We start from the raw sequence: 20,304 nt of genomic DNA on the forward strand, positions 1-20,304 counted from the left end.
CAACACATTATCTGATTATCCCTAAAAGCAAAACAAATATTTATCCTCTGAATGTCAAGTTAAGTGTTTGAAACTACTGGAAGTTAATCAGATTCATATCTGATAAATATGGGAAGTCTATCAAAATGAAAAACAGTGATTTTAATGAAAAAAAATTGAAGGGGGATATGAAACAGTTTTGTGTCCTGAATGCAAAAGTGAAATTAGTTTCAGAATCATTTGAACAATGGGCATCTTAATTACATAAGTTTTCAAGTTACTACTGAATTTTGTTCTATTGATTTTAAGTCACCATTTTCTTTCCTATTGCATACTGATGCATCTTAAAATCAATATAAAGCTTTGGTCACAGTTTAGTTGACAGTTATCTTTCTTTCTTAGCATTTTCTAATTAGTGCATTTTTAGATCAGTGGTGTCTCAGGCTTGATGAAATGTAGTATTTTTCAGGATAACGACTCTCATTAAAATGTTTTGACATATTTGTTGACAAGTCAGTTCCATTAGTTAAGTCACCCCATAAAATGAAAAGCAAATATTGTGTTTCCACGTGAAAACACATGCTTTATTGGAAAACAGTATCTAGAAAAAGATTCTTTCCGAGGAGAGACAGATTCCCCAGTAGAAGCAATTATAAGGCTGTGACTTTTATTTACAAATGTTCTGTTACACCATGGTTGTAAGTAGTCTACAGACAAATGCAAGTTGCTTTCACTGCAGAAACACGTATAAATGGTGTTACCCCAAACACAGTTCAGTAAATGGGCTATGTTAGTCCCCTGGGATACACTGCTAAATGGGTCACAACGATAAGTCCTAAGATCATACAGAAATTCACTCAGTGAATGAATCATCCCATCCACAACAGTCTTAGTAACACATGTCATGGTGGCCACCACGGAGTTTTTTTCCCTGATTCCTCAGTGCCATTCGTGGTCTCCAGGCAGAAGGCCTGGGGGTGGTCTAGCTCAGGTCTTTCTATCGGAGGTGGCCGCACTGACAGGGCGTTGGGAGGGTGCTTTCTTCTCCCACTCTACTTGTGCTGGGACTCAGTTTCCCTGGGGCCCCACTTCCCATCCACCAGGAGGGAGCAGCTGTCCTTACACTCCCTTACATTTTAGAGCCAAGGGAATGGAATGATTTAACCTTGCTTAAAGATCTTTTGAGTAAAAAGAGGGCATGTGGAAAAAAGAAGGCAATGAAGAGTCAGAGAAGTGAGTTACAAAAACTGACAACAGCCTTAAGAAAGTCTATGGAATTGGCAGTAGATAGAATTTTTTAAATAGATAACTTTATAAACAGTTTTGGATACTAGTTAAGAGTATAGACTCTGGAAAATGAGTGCCATCCTGGCGTCCACTATTATACAACTGTGTGACCTTGGACAGGTTATTTAATCAAGTTGTGCCTCAATTTTCTCATCAGGAGAATGGGGCTTGTTGTAAGGTGTGTGTGTGTGTGTGTGTGTGTGTGTGTGTGTGTAACCCCTACATATGTTCAATGGCAAATGATCACTAGTTCTTTACTACCTTTATCAAAACTATAAAGATAGTGCTTACATAATTTGCTTTCTCTCTTATTAAACTACTTCTCACAGAGATGTTAATAATTAATATTTTACCCCTCCTATGAATATCTACAATTTAAAACAGGACGCACAGGAAGGCAATCCTTAATTCAGAGGTTAAGGAAGTTGCTATTGTTGGGATTTCAGACATCAACACTAATCCAACTGGGAAAATATTAGATGATGCCTCCTAAACATAGCTACTCAGTAAGATTCCTCCCCTGTCCCAGGTTGGGTGGTGTGTATCTCTGAAGCGATGTAGGTTGTATGTCACGTTTTTTTAATTCTTATATTCATACACATGTGTTATTTTCAGAGAAAACAATTAGTTTTCATTGGATTTTGAAAGGACCATAAACTAAAAATAATGAACAATCCTTGCCCTCTATGCAGCCTTAGTGCTTAAATCCTGATTCTCTGTCCATACATAAGAAGTGCCCTTCTAGCCAAACACATGTGTGTACACACACGCATACACACGCATACACACACACAGACACATTCACACAAAGGGTGGCAGCAGCAGCTTTACTCTGGAAACATCTCTTGAAGGTTCCAAAGGAAAAAGGCACATAAAACATTTCTCCATTTAAGGTCTAAGCAGATAGATTCACAGATTTAGTTTTGATCATTGTTATAACACTTTCTTCCATTATCCTTTTATTATCTATGCTGTTTATTGTTTTCCTCCCTCTAATTAAAAAAAAGTAAGTTTAGAATAAAGAGAAAAGTATAAAGAAGAGAAAATAATTACTCGAAATCTTGCCAATCAAGAAAACTATATTTTTCTATTTTTATGCAAATATAAAATATGCACAATTTGTTAAATACATGGAATTATTGGTCTCTCATCATTGCTTTTTAGTGAACTCCGGGAGCTGGTGATGGACAGGGAGGCCTGGCGTGCTGTGAGTCATGGGGTCGCAGAGAGTCGGACACGACTGAGCGAGTGAACTGAACTGAACGTAAACATTCTCCTCCAGTGGTAAACGCTCTTCAGAGCACGGTGTTACAGGCGCCTTACTCACTATGTCCACGCTGCCGACTTCACGTGCATGGGAGCTGGTATGTCTGTTGTTGCTATAATAAAGCTATGGCGAATATCTCGGCACACAGGCATCGAGTACACCTCTGATTACATATCTGAAACAAATATCTAGAAGTACAATTTCTGGGTCAAAAAATTTTAATTGTTTTTCTTATTTATGACTCTGGGTTTCTTATTTCTCATTTCTTAATATTATATCTTCATTGAAAGAAAAGTTTAATCGTATTTCTAACCTTATAATTTGTAAGTTTTCAAATACTTGAAGAAAATTCATATAGATGTCAAAACCAAGGCTCTTTCTTCTTAAAGCACACACACACACACACACAGCTAACACACGCTCATTCAGAAAGACAAAATCAGCAATGTATCAATATTTTGACTGCTGAGACAAGAAACACTTATTCCAACTGAACACTGCACCTCAGGAGGAATTTCCTCCTTTTAACCACTGGGTGTCCCCTGAATCCTATTTTTAAAGTTAGGCAGGTATCACCAGCTCCTATCTAACAAATAGTTCAGCAACCTCTCATCATATAGCTGGTAGAAGGAAACCTCGTTATTTTTTAAATGCATTATTTTAAAAATTAGTCATTCAACTTTCTATTCAGCTTTCATTTTTCAGGGAAATAGATGCATGGTTTCAGACTTTACTGAGTAAACTCAGTGTTTTAAGAAGGTAAGCAGGAAAAAAAAAAGTAACAAAATTGCATTCAGAGAAGTAATTTTTATCCCAAGCACTAAGTGAAACCAAAATTGGAAAGTGAACATGAGATCACTTTAGGTCTCCGTTTCTTGTAAGAAAAGTGTTTTCTTTGAAACTGTACTTTGCAGACTTCAGAGTGATATATTTCTGGAAGGTACTGAAGTCCAAACATTACGTACCTTGAGCTCAAATTAGACCACTTGGGAATCAGAGACTTGATTTGAAAAAGAAAGAGAACAGGGGTGCCCACCTTAACATGAAAAACCTGCCACAAAGTCCACAGTCCTAATGATGAAGATAAACGTATGTGTAGAATTCACTCCTGAGCCCTTCCCAAATAATGTCTTTCTCATTTGATATTGGTCAATTGATAAACGAATCCATTTACCTATAAACACCTGGCAAGCAATCCAAGAAACCTGTACCATGTGATACACCTGGGCAACACTTACCTCTCTCTGTGTAAAGAGACACTGATTTAAACTTTTTGTTTCGTTTTATCTGATGCTCACTATAAATGCACGTACACTGGAAGAAAAGAGTCATCGGTACACAATCTCCACTGACTCAGCAGCCTCTGGCTCATAACAGAAACAGCTCTCAAGCGAACCAAACAAGAAAGCTCCCTCAGCCCCCGGTCCCGGGTCTATCACCAGCCTACATGCTCCTTCCAGCCTTCCCACCCAGGACCCGGCAACATCCAGGCTCCCCTACCCCGTTTGTTGCTGCTTCTTTGACTCGTCCACTGGTGTCTCCTTCCCGCCTCCTTCAGGCAGCCATTTATTAACATTTGCTTTTAGTTTCTCGCTCCTTTCTCCCCAGTCTCTTCTTCGATAATTTCAACCAAGAATTTTGGCAGTGAGGGTTAAAAAGGAAGATGGAATGGGAGCTTGAGCAGCTTCAAAAGAAGTATTTAAAAATAGTTCATGATGAGGGAGACTAAACTGAAACGTAGTCTAAAGAGTCATTAAATAAGGAGTAAAAAGAAAAAGGAGAAGGAAATGGCAACGCACTCCAGTGTTCTTGCCTGGAGAATCCCAGGGATGGGGGAGCCTAGTGGGCTTCTGTTTATCGGGTCACACAGAGTCGGACACGACTGACGTGACTTAGCACTTAGCAGCAGCAAAAAGAAGAAAGAAGAATGGGACGCGACTTAGTGACTCAACAACAACAAAAGGAATGAGGGAAGAGCTAAGGAATGAGGTCCTAGGAGAAGCAGGAAGAAATAGGGTCTGCATTTCTCCCTGCAACCAAAGCCTCCCATGTGGTCCAATGGCTCCTTGAAACCACAGCGGCCTCAATGTGCTTCAGAGCCACGCTGTCCCCAGGACATGGAGACAGGGGATGGCTGAGGGATGGGGCGGCGTGGGCAGGCATTTTAAAGAGAAAAGGAGGTGAGAAAGGAAAAGAAGGAAGAAAAGCTCAGGTTTGTCAGGAACTGCGTTATGTGCTCTGGAAGAATTAACTGTGTTACTCGAAATGTGCTCAGAAGACCACCGTCAGGAGAGGCAGCGGAGATGACTGGGAAAAACACTGAAAGCCTGATCGCACTCTGATCTGGGCCCAGGCGTCTGAATCTTTCATACTGTCTCCAGGTGATTCACAGGCTTGCTTAAACTTGAGAAATACTGCGTAATCTCATGCAATGTCCTAGGAGATGAGGGACAAAGTTTAAAATAAATTTTTATGATTCTAACAAATCGATGCTTTTGAACTGCAGTGTTGGAGAAGACTCTTGAGAGTCCCTTAGACAGCAAGGAGATCCAACCAGTTCATCCTAAAGGAGATCAGTCCTGGGTGTTCATTGGAAGGACTGATGCTGACGCTGAAAGTCCAATCCTTTGGCCACCTGATGCAAAGAGTTGACTCATTTGAAAAGACCCTGATGCTGGGAAAGATTGAAGGCAGGAGAAGGGGACGACAGAGGATGAGATGATTGGATGGCATCACTGACTCGACAGACATGAGTTTGGGTAAGCTCAGGGAGCTGGTGATGGACAGGGAGGCCTGGTGTGCTGCAGTCCATGGGGTCACAAAGAGTCGGACATGACTGAGCGACTGAACTGAACTGAACTGACTGAACTCTACACATTTACTAAGCGTTCTGAAATAATGGTGATTGAAATATATAAGACTAATTTACGATGTCAACTTGCTAAGAGGTTTTGACTTCACAAGTGAACTTTTTTGGAAGCTCTTAACAAGTTATTATGTACATTGATATATGATAAAATATTACTGGCTTTATGACAAGAATCATACATATTCAGTCCTTAAATGATAAAGGTTTCTTGCTATGGGCACAATTTTAGGTCATCCTCCCTTTTGAATCAGTCATTTCATTATCTTTTAGAAGCTAATAAAGTCTAGAGAGAAGATTGAAAAAAATATAAATGTTAAAACAGGATATTTCAGGATTAATATTTAATTGATTTGTCCCTCAGGTTTTCAGGACTTAAGTTCTATTCTAAAGTTGAGAAATTTAACTTCTATTCAATTTCTTTGATTTTTTTAACTTTAATTCTAATTTCCTATGCTATAAGGTACAGTCTTCAGAGACAATTTTGGTAGGACCTAAGATCTTAGGCAGTTAAGCTCTACTCCGAAGTGCAATAATAACTATTTTTATTAGTCACTCCCTACTACTTACATAACATTTTGTATATCACAAATACTTAATTTAATGGAAAATTATTTTCATGTTCTTGGTTACAGAGGGACTGTATTTTCTAGCAACTGGCATATATTTCTGGGTGTTACAGAGTTGTTTTGAAACAAAAGAGACTACTGCTTAATGAACTACCAAACTTCCTTCCTTTTTTAATGGGAAAGGCTTGGCAAGATATAGTAAACAGAAGAATTTGAGTCCTGGCTCTAAAGCAATAAGGTGCTTACCTTTATTGGCAAACAAGTTTTCCTCATTGCCTAGTAAAAGTAATAACAGCAGTAATAATAATAACAGCAGCTAACACCTTTGCATGTCCCAGGCACTGTTCTAGACACTGCATTTGCTTGGTCTCATTGATCTTCCCATTAACTCATGTAGAACCTGCCACTGTCTCTATGTGACACATGAAAAAAGCACCCTTAGGGAGGCAAAGGGGTCTGCCTAAAAACACCCAGCTAGAAAGCTTCAGAGCTGGGAACAAGTCCACACACTGGGACTCCAGGGCCTGCTCTCAGCAACTACAACGTGCTGCCTCTGTGGGCACCGTGGACTGGGGGCGGGCTAACTGGGCTGGGAGTGTGGCTTTTCAACGCTTCCACGGCACGTGAGAAAGAAGATGCTCTCACCGTGGTCTCAAGATGGCAAAGAGTTTTTGCCCTGAATTTGAGAAACTCCCTGCGTTTTTCTCAGAATTCAACCTGAACACATGTCTTCAGGTAAACAGGCTGTTTGAATGGCTACATAATGGCTGGTATTCTAACCGTAGGTTTTGAACTTAAATCCATAGGTGGCTCGTGAAGACCCATATGGCAGGCTCCACATAAGAAAATACAAATTCTATTACCTAGGTAAACAAGTATCAGTCGCTGAAAGGCAAGCAGTACCTTAAGTATGTCATGATGACATACACACAGAACAAGGCACACACACCAGGAACCACTCCAAGAAATTCCAGAAAAGAGGAGACATGGAATGCTCCCCAAGTCCTAAACCTCAAGCCCTTCTGTTGAAACTCATGAGGAGCTGCTGCTGCTGCTGCTGCTGCTAAGTCACTTCAGTCGTGTCTGACTCTGTGTGATCCCATAGACGGAAGCCCACCAGGCTCCCCCGTCCCTGGGATTCTCCAGGCAAGAACACTGGAGTGGGTTGTGAGGAGCTACACACAGCTAATAAACAGAACAGAGTCTGCAATGAAGGCCTACTTCACAGGCTATACCCAAAGGAGGCTAGAAAAGGGAAGACTGGATTCAAGACACCAAAGAGAGTCATTAGGAGAGCACCCGGGGTTCCTACTACAAAACAATCTCGGCAGCATGTTCTACTCATCTTCTCACAGAAGAGGCTGGAATTTGACTCAACAACAAAGTCAGGGAATTGCTAAAACTGAGGTAAAATCTCCACCTGACGGTAACTGAGCAGGACCCTGTGGAGCCTTCCCGGGAAAGACCACCTCCCACCCCTTCACCACCTCCTCCACCGGCCTCTGGTTTGCAGAAAAACTCTGGCCTCCTAGGCCTTGCCTGAGTTCCAAAAAAAGACGTTTAACCAGATAAGTGAGAAGATGAAAAACCAAAGGAAAGTAGTCAAGAAAGACGCCGTTTTCCTGGAGGCTGAGACAGTAAATCTCATAAAATGATACACCACAAGAAGAAAATTTCAGAAGAGAAGTCTGTCTGCATCCTTAGTAGGAAACAAGATGGCATTGCCCCCGTGAAACCCGGGCAGAAAGCCACAGACGCAGAGAAGACAGAGGTGGGAAAATAAGAGTAAGACGAAGAGATGCGAGTCAGAGGAGCGAGGGCTACAACGCAACAGGAAAAACAGCGAAATCTAAGCCTGCCTTGGAAGTTTCAAGGAGCAGAATTTAGATGACAGAAATAAAAACATGGGGGATAAACTTCAGAAGCTCTCGCAGAATACAAAGGTGAAGGTCAAAGAGAAAACTGAGGCAGGTGATAATGAATGTCTGATCTCAGAACTATATGTGTGTTTAAAAAGAAACCGAAATAAGAGCAATGATTAAATAACAGACGCTCTAGGAAAAAGTTAATAGAAAAATACACATGTAGGCACATCCTGGCAAATTTCTTAAATTGTAAGAATGAAAGAAAAAGAAATCACAAATACACCAAAGCAGGAAAAACAAGTTCTCTAAAAATAAACAACAATTAGGCTCCCTCAGACATCTTTTCTATAGCACAAAAAGTCAGAAAACAATGCAGCAACAGGTAGAAAATTTTAAGGGAACAGAACTGTTACCCCAAAACAAATAGTAGTAGCTACAACTTAGTAGTAGCATCTTGCGTGAGGCCAGTAGAAAAACATGCTTAGGATCTACACGGATGCCGAAAATCGCCATCCGTGTGCCTTCACTGAAAAATAAATTATCTTAAAAATATTGCAGTTAATGGAAAAAAAAATAAAAATTTAGACTTAAAAAAAATGGGAAAGTGCAATTGAGAAGGATTTTGGAACTTCCTTTAGTGAGCTTTGCCTTCCAAGTCGGACACCCAGCAGAGCTCTGGATCTCCAGGTAAGAGATGGGGACTGCCCTTGGGGTGCCTTTTCAGTGTGGCCTCCTTCGTGGCACTGGGACATAAACTTGTGCAGCACAATCAAGTCCCCACAATTAAAATGGACAAGAGATTGTAATGACTTAACACCCCTTAAAATAACATTTGCTGTGGCACTTTTCCAGAATTTGCTAAGGACGGCTTTATCACTTGCTGGCGGGAACACTGTCTCAGAAAACTTGTTAACAAGAAACATGTTTTCCTCTCTCAAACGCACAACACAAAATAATAACCAGATAAAATTCTATTTGAAATGCCAGGGTACTCAAACACGATTTTCTCTGTATTTAAAAAGTGAAAGTGTTAGTCACTCAGTTGTGTCCGACTCTTTGCGACCTCATGGTACCCCCCAGGCTCTTCTGTGGGCTCCGTGTCGTGGAATTCTCTAGGCAAGAACACTGAAGTGGGTTGCATTTCCTCCTCCAGGGAATCTTCCCGACTCAGGGGTGGTACCAGCATCTCTTATGCCTCCTGCTTTGGCAGGCAGGTTCTTTACCACTAGCGCCACCTGGAAAACCCCATGTATTGAAAAGCCACACACAATGATGACTCCTTTCAATTGGAAAATATTGATCACAAAGCACATTGTTTATCATCTTTAGGCCCTTTTAGTCTAGTAATGTTCCTTTGCTATCTCAGCTTAAACATAAAATATGGCTTCCCTGGTGCCTCAGATGGCAAAGAATCTGCCTGCAATGCAAGAGACCCAGGTTAGATCCCTGGGTCAGGAAGATCCCCTGGAGAAGGGAATGGATACCCATCCCGGTATTCCTGCCTAGAGAATTCCATGGACAGAGGAACCTGGTGGACTGTGGTCCATGGGATCTCAAAGAGAAGGACAAGACTAAGTGACTAACACTAACACAGAAAAAAAATGAAGGAAGATACTCAAAGATGGAAATAGTGGCCATCTCTCTAGGGGCTGGAATTCTAGATGACAGTGTTTTTTCTTTAAAAGTTTTGATACCTTCTAAATTTTCTTTAGAAGAAACATATTGAAATATGTTTAAATAATGATACATAAGAGCTACATCATTATTATAAAGCTACAAAAATCAGTATATATAATAACTATGAACATATAATATTTTCACGATGATTTGAGAGTACACACAAAATTTTGTAGCAGAAGCTATAACTTAAGTGGTAAGACTGTGTAAATACTTTTGCTTTTCACAGGTACATATTACTTTTGTGATTAAAAAAGACTAATGTCACCAAGAGAAAAAAATATGTTAGAAAGAAATTTTAAAATGTTGGAGTAATTCATGGACTTAAGAAGGAGGAGAGGTAACCACACTGAGGGAAAGAATACCACAAAAGCGGTTATGGCAGAGAGAGTTTATCAAATACCTTTAAGGCACAATTTAGACTGTACATCTCCCTTTCTTTACCCATGAAAATATATGCATTATTAAATCTGAAGTCCTTAAAACAGGCTCTGTGAAATTGTGTGCATCACATGTCTTAAACTCTATTTCTCAGGACGTCACGGAAATATGCTGCTAAAAGGCTCACACTCCCCCAGGATGGTCAGATGTGTCAGTCAAACACTTTAAATAGATTTGATTGCAGGTTTGGAAAGAATACTTTGTTCCACTGTATTTAAAGGTGCTGCTAAATGTTTTCATTTTTCTTTTTCCTACTCTGTAGTCATTTTATCTTTGTTTTTTTTAGTCCATTCAACTTTTGGTCTTACAGTTCCGCTACACCTGAGAAGGACTTAAGTTCTTAACGATTGTCACAAAAAACAAAACATACATTTTCAAAGAAACTTACTCAACTCCATCCTCAAGCATTTATATTGCAAATGCAACATGACAAATGATGTTTTAGTTGCAAGAGTCTATTAAAATAACTGCAGACATCCTAGGATCACTTAGTGGGTGTATAGAGGTCATATTCAAGATAAGTAAAAACCATTTATGGTAGCAGGAGAGAAAGAACTCTGAAATCCACACCGCTGCATTCATCCCCAGGTGGTTTTACCTATGACAATATCATAATGGTTCTTGTCTAATCCTAATCATTTTCAATCCTTGTTAAATCCTCCCAAAGCCCTTCTCTGTACCCTTTTTCTTGCACCTCCAAATGAAAGGCACTGGAGAAGTACCCCTGATCATAGAGAGCACATTTTCAAACTGATTTTGTTTCAAAGGCCTGGCTTAGTCCTTGGAAGCTTAACCAGTATGTTTGCATATGCCTGGGGACAACAAGCTGTTTACCCTTTGGAGGTAGATGCTAGTTTGAAAATGGATAACCAAAACCCCCCAGTAAGCTTCTTAATCTTACTTCTTGTTCAGCAGAACAGTAGATAAGAAAGCATTTGTGAGAAAGAATCAGTTTTAGGAAATCTTTCTCTAGTAATCTGAAGAGGATAGTAACTGGCTGTGGGTGGCAGGCAGGGCAGATGACAAGTCCAGACTCCACGTGGTTTTACAATCGTGACCATAGAGTAAAAATAATGCCTAACAGATGATTTCCTTGAATCGTCTCCAGGGCCATAATATGTCATCCATGACATAAAGAATGAGAGACTCCTTGGAGACAGCGCACACTGTAAATATAACTAGACCACTAGATGATTCCACCTTCACATCCGTCCATGCTATCAAACAGATACGGCCAGAATTTGGTGAGATAATAAGCGGTCTTCAGTCTCAGGCTATCTGAATCTCTGCAGTGAGTTATGTCACGGGAGCAGGGCAAAGCCTGGCTCTCCTCTCTCTGTCAGCCAGCTGGGGTGGAGCAGAACAGACCCAGATGACCAGGTTCTGGCACAAACACAAGAGCTGTGAATCTGAATTTCCCAGACATGTTATGAAACAAAGTCAGACTTGCTTGAACTGCTGATAAAAAAAAGAAAAATTCTTTCTTTCTCCTCCTGAGATGGAAGCTCAGCCTTTCAGTTTCAAAGAACTGCAAGCCCAGTCATCACACAGACACAGAAGTCTCAAATCCTCCTCTGGTTGTACTGATAACAGTTTTCAGATATCAATTTTCCCAAGCCCTTTATAAAAACGAAAATGAGGCGTTTTATAGTCCATATATTAGAAGAGATCTAACTCTGGGTGAGCAGCTGCTGCCTTAACCAACGATATCTGTACGTTCAAGACATAATATTTAAGCTTCCACATAAAAACGTAATTGTTGAGAATAATCCTCTAAGACCTAGGATTCTTAGAACTAGGTCACTATCCACTTGATTGAACTGGAAGATTTCCTTTCTTGTGTAATTGTTTTTGATTAATATTAACATAAAGAATAACATCTAAAAACATTATTTCCTGATCTGGACAATAAAGAGACACTATAGTAGTTGTCTCTTAATTCAACAGGAAACCTATTTGATAGATAACTTATCTGGAAATATATTTAAAGAGTAGGATTGATAGGGGAACTGAGTGATACTAGGTACATAGATCTTCATGATAGTAAAAGTTGGCTTGTTCCTATGGAAAAAAAGTTTAAATAATTTAACTAAAGAAATTTTTCTTCCATGGAAACAAAAATATTCACTGCAGATTTGCATGGTAAGAAATAATCTAAATTATATTGACTTGGGTGTTGGTAATGGAAACAATAGTAGACAGCTGAGGACTAAACCTCAGTGCAGAATTCATAGCAAGTTCTAGTCATAATGGCCCCCTTCATACTGAATATACTGAAATATATGGAATATTTCAAAACTGCAGAAAATAAGCAGAAAGAGAAGCTAGATTTCTGGAAGCATGTTAATAAGGGAGAAAAATAAAATGGTTACTTTATGCTTTTTAAATTTCCAGGTACCTTTCAGGACCTGGCTCTTTTACAAACTGGGGTGGATAATGATAATTATTTCTCCTGAATGAAGATGAATGTTCCATTGAGATTTAAAATGTAAAAAGCAGCAAAAGGAAGCACGCCTAGGACCCTCTCAGAGGCTAGCACTTTCACACGACCCTTCCACGCAGACCAAATGATGCTGATAGTGAACGTAATGGGGTATCGTTCAGTGAAAGGAGAAATTCACGGACTCAGAGACAACCCATCTCAAAGTGAGGCTTGCTTTCAGTACTATTTCCACAGGATGGAACCAAATAAAAACAGTCCTTTTCTCTCCTTTTGTTTATGAGCCTGAATGACTGGTTTAGTCCAGGTTATCACTGTTCTCCTTTCACGATGACTCTCATAGAAAAGATTTCCTTTTCAACAGTAGCATTTGGTTTCCCTTCAGTATGTTTTTGTTTAACCAAAAAAAAAAAAAAAAAAAAAAGTTAAGATTCACCAATTCCTATAGAGACAACACCCTAAATAACTGAGTTCTACTCCTAAATGAAAACTATTTCTAGAGGAAATAGTTACTCTCTGAGGAACACTTCATTTATGTTTAATGATTTCCACTTATAGCATTGAAGCAGCTCTTAGTTAAAACTAAATTTGCCAACATTATAGTAGGAGATATTTGGTACCTCATTATTTATTTCATGATAGAACTCACAATTTAAAAACAAGAGAAAATGAAAATTCAGTATTGTAGAAATTACCTCATCTGATCCTTTTTTTTCTCCTGACTTGGAAGGCGATCCACTGGTTTTTCCACTGACATGCTGTAAAAATATTAAAAGAGATAACATTTAATAGAGGGAGGTGATACAAGATAATATAATAGTGACTTTAATCCCAAAGAGCTAAATATACAGACTATAAAAACAAGGACACCTTTAATCTTCCTCCTGAGAACTGTTAATAATTCTCCATCGACATAGGTGGCCTTCAAAAATAGAGGGAAGCTACAGACGTTTATTTAGGATGCAGAAAGTAAGTCTGTAATTAACCAGACATAGATCTGATGGTGGTGCCAAGGCGGCATCTCGTCTCCTACAAAATGCCTCCTGAAATTTCAAAGCCCAAATTGCCAGCATAGGCGACATCTGGTTCCTCACGGAGATGAGATGTCTGAGGACCATGTTGAGCCGAAGCCATTACTTAAGCCTCAGTTCAGCATGAACTCAAGGGAGGAAATTCTCTGGAGTTCTGTCTATTTACCAACACAGAAAGGTAAAGCGTGCATTGGGAAGACCATACCTGCAACGCTCATTACCTATGGCTTTAGAATTTCATTATGTCCTGAATCAGAATTGTTTTTCTCTCTAGAACACTGGTGATGAATGGAAGTATTTTTGCATGCATGCTAGGTTGCTTCAGTCATGTCTGACTCTTTGCAACCCCATGGACTGCAGCCCGCCAGGCTCCTCTGTCCATGGGATTCTCCAGGCAAGAACACTGGAGTGGGTTGCCATGCCCTCCTCCAGGGGATCTTCCCAACCCAGGGAGCCAGTTCACATCTTTCTCTGACATCTCCTGCATTGGCAAGGAAGTATTTTTATGTGGTATACAAAAGCTTCAAGTAGTTTACATGCTATTTGGCTTGATAAGATAAAAGAAGCCATGAAGATTATTGAGTTTAAAAAAATATATTTATTTATTTTGGTGGCATTGGGTCTCAGGTGAAGTGTGTGGCCTCTCTAGTTGCTGGGGTGGCGCTGAGTTGCCCCATGGCATATGGGATCTTAGTTCCCCCATCAGGGATCAAACCCCCACCCCCTGCATTGGAAGGCAGATTCCCAACCACTGGACCATCAGGGAAGTTCTCATTCTTGAATTTTTTTGAGAAAGGAAAATATTTTATGTTCCTGAAAATTAGGGACAAAGAATTATTTTGTTTCTTATAAAGTGGGATACGCAATAAAATAGGAAAAGGAACCTAAATACAAGAAAATGAAAAGCTCACTATTGGGTCTTAGCCCCATCATCTTTAGTTAAATTGAACCATAAAACCCCATTATGTTCCCTAAAGTGGAACCAAAACCTGGATACGCAGGTCACTTAAGTTATTCAAATTAAAAAGAATGGCAATAACAGTAATAACAATAATGTTTATCATTTTTTATTACTTACAAGGAACTTTCATATGTATTTTTATCTGATACAAAAAAAGATGCTCATGTGATTTCATGGATTAAAAAAAATTAAGAATAAGAGTCAAGTGATGCGCTTTTCACAAAAACATACACCCGGTAAATGAGAAAAGCTTGCAAAGCTGGTTTTCTGACAGCAAATCTATTGTCTCTAGACTAGGATAAGAGCTTCCCCGATGCCTCAGTCGGTAAAGAATCTGCCTGCAGTGCAGGAGACCTGGGTTTGATCCCTAGGTTGGAAAGATCCCCTGGAGAAAGAAATGGCAACCCACTCCAATATCCTTACTTGGGAAATCCAGTGGACAGAGGAGCCTGGTGGGCTATACTCTATGAGATCAAAAGAATTGGACATGACTTAGCAACTAGCCCACTGATAAATGAATTATGATAAATGAAACAAGATAATATTTCTTTAAATCATATCAACAGATATTTTTGTAAAATAAAAAGGCTAAGCAATATTAGACATTTGGATGAAACCTTTCAGTAGTTCCTTGTATAAAAACTAGAAATAAATCACTTTCACAAATGGAAAACTTTCTCCCAAACAGAAACCTCTCATGAATTTCTGCCCACAGAAAAGCAGGCAGACTGCAGAAGCTTGGTGAATGAAGCTCTCTACAGGGCTTGTTTCACCCAGATGACCTAGTGAAGAGTTTGTCTACCCCTGGAGAAGGAAATGGCAACCCACTCCAGTATTCCTGCCTGGGAAGCTTCATGGACAGAGGAGGTGGTGGTGGTTTAGTCACTAAGTTGTGTCCTGCTCATGTGACCCCCATGGACCAGGCTCCTCTGTCCATGGGATTCTCTAGGCAGTGCTGGAGCAGGTTGCCATTTCCTTCTCCAGGGGATCTTCCCGACCCAGGAATTGAACCCAGGTCTCCTGCACTGCAGGCAGATTCTTTACCAACTGAGCTACAAGGGAAGCACAGACAGAGTATAGCGGGCTACAGTCCATAGGGTCACGAAAGAGTTGGACACAACCTAGCAACAATAGCAATGTTCATGCTTACATTGACAGCATTATTTACAATTGCCGAGACATGGAAGCAACCTGTATCCATCCACAGATGATGAATAAAGAAGATGTGGTGTGTGTTAAAAAAAAAAAAGAGTTTGTCCACAGTTGAGAGCAATAGGTATTGAGAAATTAAAGAATCTGGAAAAAACAAGAGCCATTTAAAAGCCCACATATATATGTCAGAATTAAATGGCAATTGATAAGTTTTAAGAATAACTGGTGAGCAAAAGGAAAGAATTATTCACTGTTTGGAGAGAGAATTTGAGAGGGATGGGTCTACCTGACACAACTTTATTCAATTTGTCTCCTTTCAGAACTGGTAAATTTAGAACCATGATATCACATTCATTTCTTATCACCAATTCTATATATTTTTCAGATTAGATATAGGTAATATCTAGTCACAAGAATATCCACTGTTTGAGCATTCACACTGAACATACAGCCTTGTTTGCTTTTAGGAAGTACGATTACTCCATTTTAGAAATGTGCTTACTTGCGCAGTTGTGTCTGACTCTTTGCGACCCCAGGGTCTGTAGCCCACCAGGCTCCTCTGTCCATGGGATTCTTCAGGCAAGAATACTGGAGTGGGTTGCCATTTCCTCCTCCAGGGGATCTTCCCAACCCAAGGACTAAACCTGAGTCTCCTGAGTCTTCTGCATTGGTAGGCTGATTCTTTGCACTAGCAATGTGAAGTCCCGTTTCAGAAATGAGAATACAGACATGCAACTTGCTCTTGTCTTGGGCAAGGTCCCACTTTGCTTCTTGCTCGGGTGGCAAACATACATTATGATTTACCCGATGGTAAACATGCAGACAGCCTTTCTCTTTAAAATAAAGGTAGATAGATGTCTTACTACAAAACGTTTATAAAGTTGATTCCCTGGTATTCAAAATTGTAGTCCTCCAGATTAACCAACATCATCAGTTACTTGCTTCCACTGACATGCTCAAAATCCCTCACAATTACAGTTTCCAAATAATAGTTTGAGAGGGATATATATATATATGTATATACATATATATATAACAAATGCTAGTTTTTGCTTAAAATGTCTATTTTAAATATGTTTTACAAAATGAGGTTTTAAAAAAGCAAATGTTTTTTAAAATGCTGAATTTTAATGACAAATTATAAAAATTATGTACTGTAAGAATTGTCATTTTTTAACTTCAAAAGAAATATTCGCTCTCAACAGAGTAAGTATAACAATATAAAAATCACACAGTGAAACGGCAACATTTTTTAGGAACTATCAGGATTATATATTTTCCAGTTTTTTTAACCTGGCTTTTTATTATAAAAATTTTATAACATACAGAAAACTTGAAAGAAAAATACAATGAATAGCCATAGTCCCACCACTGAGAGTCAATAACTATTAACTATTGTTGCCATACACTGCCATATCAACATATATTATGGACAGACACATAATCTACATATATTTGCATATGTACCAGCATTTGAAAGTAAACTGTAGATGTTCTGAGACTTTACCTCTAAACATTTTATCAAGCATGTCCTTAAACTGAGGACTTTTTCCTCTATAATTACAATACATCCTCACTCTAACAAAACTCTAACAGAATTAATAAGAATTACCTAATGCCATTCAATTTCCAGTAAATGGAAACTTTATAAGTGAATCATTGCCCTGACCATTTCTTGGCGCTTATTCAATATTCAGTAGCTAGTGCTGTGCTGTGCTTAGTCGCGAAGTCGTGTCCAACTCTTTGAGATCCCATGGACTGTAGCCCATCAGGCTCCTCTATCCATGGGGATTCTCCAGGCAAGAATACTGGAGTGGGTTGCCATGCCCTGCTCCAGGGGATCTTCCCAACCCAGGGATCAAACCCAGGTCTCCTGCACTGCAGGTGGATTCTTTACCATCTGAGTCACCAGGGAAGCTTATTAATGATACAAAATCAGTTATATCTTTTCATTGAGAGAGACTCAAAGTGCCTGATTTCTACATTCATGGAATAACCGTGTACTTTCCACATACTTTCCATTCTGCTGATGAAATAAATGTTTGGAAATTACACACTTCAGACTTGATCCAGCTCAGGAACCCGCAGCAAGTGTCTCAAGGAGCGAAGAGAGGAACCTTTGTCTACCATCACTGCATGTAGGTGGTGGGTTGGCATGAGCTGAGAGAAACACGGAAAAGGGAAGGAGTCGGGAACAGAACCACAACCTGAAATATCCAGGGGGGACCTTTCTGTGAGAGTGGAAAGAAACTAACATGTCCTAAGCATCTCCTTTGTGAGCCCAGCGCTGGGCATTTCCTCTCTGTGGTCTCCTTGACTGCCATAGCAGTAAAAAACTCTAGGGACACGACTGGCAGCTCATTTTATTGATAAAGAAATAAGCTGTGAGACGTGAGCTCCTCCTCAATCACACGACATGTCAGCTACATGTGTGGGTTATAGTCTGGAGGCCAGAGACTCGGCTAGTTAACAGCCAGCTGAAAACTTTCGATGCCCATCAAGAAAGTCTCAATCCAAGGCTCTAAAAGGAAAGCAACTCAAAAATATCAACAAAACCCAGATAAAACCTTCCAATTCTAAAACTGTTCTTTTTTTTTTTAATGAAATTAATCAGACACACAACACCAAAGTGTCATCCTGTTTTAGGATGTTTTAGGAGCTGGACAGGAGCAAAGACAGGAAGTGCAGGATGCCGGCCCTAAAGCAGGAGACATTTCATTAGGAGGATAAGGCCCTGGAGGCCAGGAGCTAAGATGAAAACACATGAAAGAACAAGAGTGACAGGAGTTTAGAGGCAGAGAAAATATCAGATAAAGGGCTTTTCGGTCTTGTTTCAAAAAGAATTTTCCAATCTGTTTCCACCTCCTGGCATCATTATATATTTGGTAAGCATAGCTGTCCTTTGTCCTCATTCTAGAAGATGGCATTAATATGCATGCAATTTTCTGCCCTAGCAATCTCACAAACGTGTCGGGAAATCAACAGGAGCAAGGAGAGTGAAGCTTGGCACTGCACTCCCACCCAGCTAAGGACGTATGCCAGCGCCAGGCTTTGACTCTGCAGCAAAAAGGGGCCGCCTCCCCAGTGCTACCCAGATACACCCTGACACACTCAGAGACAAGGGTATATGTCACAGGATGAGATGAAGCTCAAACTTCTACACATATTAGAAGAGAAGGAAACCAGACAAAAACTGAGCTTCTGCGAGCCTAAGCTCAGCTGTGAAAGAGCATCAAACGCTAGTGTGCTTCCGATATGCCTTTGTTAGATTTAAAACCAAAAAAAAGGTACTGAGTTTCATTTAGGGGGTGACAGAAACATTGTAAAATGACCTTAAAGTGATGCTTGGACTCTGTACTCAGTGCTAATAAAATAATAATGCTGAGTTAATAATAAAACGGGGCTTCCCTTGTGGCTCGGCTGGTAAAGAATCCGCCATCAATGCAGGAGACCTAGGTTCAATCCCTGGTGGGGAAGATCCCCTGGAGAAGGGAAAGGCTACGCACTCCAGTATTCTGGCCTAGAGAATTCCATGGGCTATAGCCCATGGGGTCGCAAAGAGATGGACATGACTGAGCGACTTTCACTTTCACTTTCAATAATAAAATATTAAAAATACTGAATTGTATGTTTTAAAAGGTAAATTGTGAATTATATCCAAATAAAGCTGTTTAAGAAAATAATAAAGATTATGTGAAAACAGCTGGAAGATCTTCCTTCTGCAATTTGGGGAATGCTGATGGGATCAATGTTTGCACGTCCAGTGACAGCTGTGGCAAAATCAAGAATAAAACATAATCCCAGGGCCCTCTGGAGCCTGGTGCATGCTCCTTAGCTCCCTCCCTGCACCACTGCTGCATACAAAGACAAAGGCTTGCTGGGGAGGGCGGGGTAGGGGTGCTCCCTAAGGATCAAAAAGCCTTCTTCTAGCTGTGGGTTGCTCCATGGAAGAAAAGCTGTGACCAACCTAGACAGTATATTAAAAAGCAGAGACATTACTTTTCTGACAAAGGTCTGTATAGTCAAAGCAACGGTTTTTCCAGTAGTCATGTACAGATGTGAGAGCTGGACCATAAAGAAGGCTGTGCGCCAAAGAATAGATACCTTCGAACTGTGGCGTTGGAGAAGACTCTTGAGAGTCCCTTGGACTGCAAGGAGATCAAACCAGTTAATCCTAGAGGAAACCAACCCCGAATATTCATTGGAAGGGTTGATGCTAAAGCTGAAGCTCCAGTACTTTGGCCACCTCATTGGAAAAGACCCTGATGCTGGGAAAGACTGAGGGCAGGAGAAGAAGTGGGCGACAGAGGATGAGATGATTGGATGGCATCACTGACTCAATGGAAATGAGCTTGAGCAAACTCAGGGAGATGCTGGAGGACTGGGAAGCCTGGTGCGCGGCAGTCCATGGTGACGAAAAGAGTCAGACAAGACTTAGCGACTGAACAACAACTCATCTTTCAGTGCAGGTCACAAGTACCCAAGCACTTTTGGAAACACTTAAGCTAAAGTCCGGGGATTCAGATTTAATTTATCCAGGGCGATGTTGGGGACTGATGTACATCCCTGAACTTCCCCAGCTGAAGCTAACATCCAGCTAGGACTGAAACCACTGCTTGGAGAGGAGCTCTGTGGGCACCATGACAGGAAGTGGAGGTTTCCACTCCTCCAATCACCCCACTGAGTCAGCACCCATGGGAGCTCCCCCAAGTCAGACAGGCCAGGGCCGCTCAGGGCCTCCTGGGTGAACCGACTGTTCAAGGCAGGAA

General features: G+C 40.3%; 1 protein-coding gene across 6 annotated transcripts in view; it reads right to left on the reverse strand.

The window, feature by feature from the left end:
• CAST (calpastatin) overlaps nucleotides 1-20,304 on the reverse strand; it is a 125,299-nt gene that overhangs the window by 94,484 nt on the left and 10,511 nt on the right. For all 6 annotated transcript variants that reach the window (XM_055429450.2, XM_055429449.2, XM_055429453.2 and 3 more), the window contains exon 2: nucleotides 13,087-13,149. In XM_055429450.2, coding sequence (XP_055285425.2) covers nucleotides 13,087-13,149 — 63 coding nt within the window. The remainder of the gene's footprint in view (nucleotides 1-13,086; nucleotides 13,150-20,304) is intronic.

Source organism: Moschus berezovskii, chromosome 8 (assembly GCF_049115385.1).
Source record: "Moschus berezovskii isolate FMDL1 chromosome 8, NW_MosBer_1.0, whole genome shotgun sequence".
Classification (NCBI taxonomy): Eukaryota; Metazoa; Chordata; class Mammalia; order Artiodactyla; family Moschidae; genus Moschus; species Moschus berezovskii.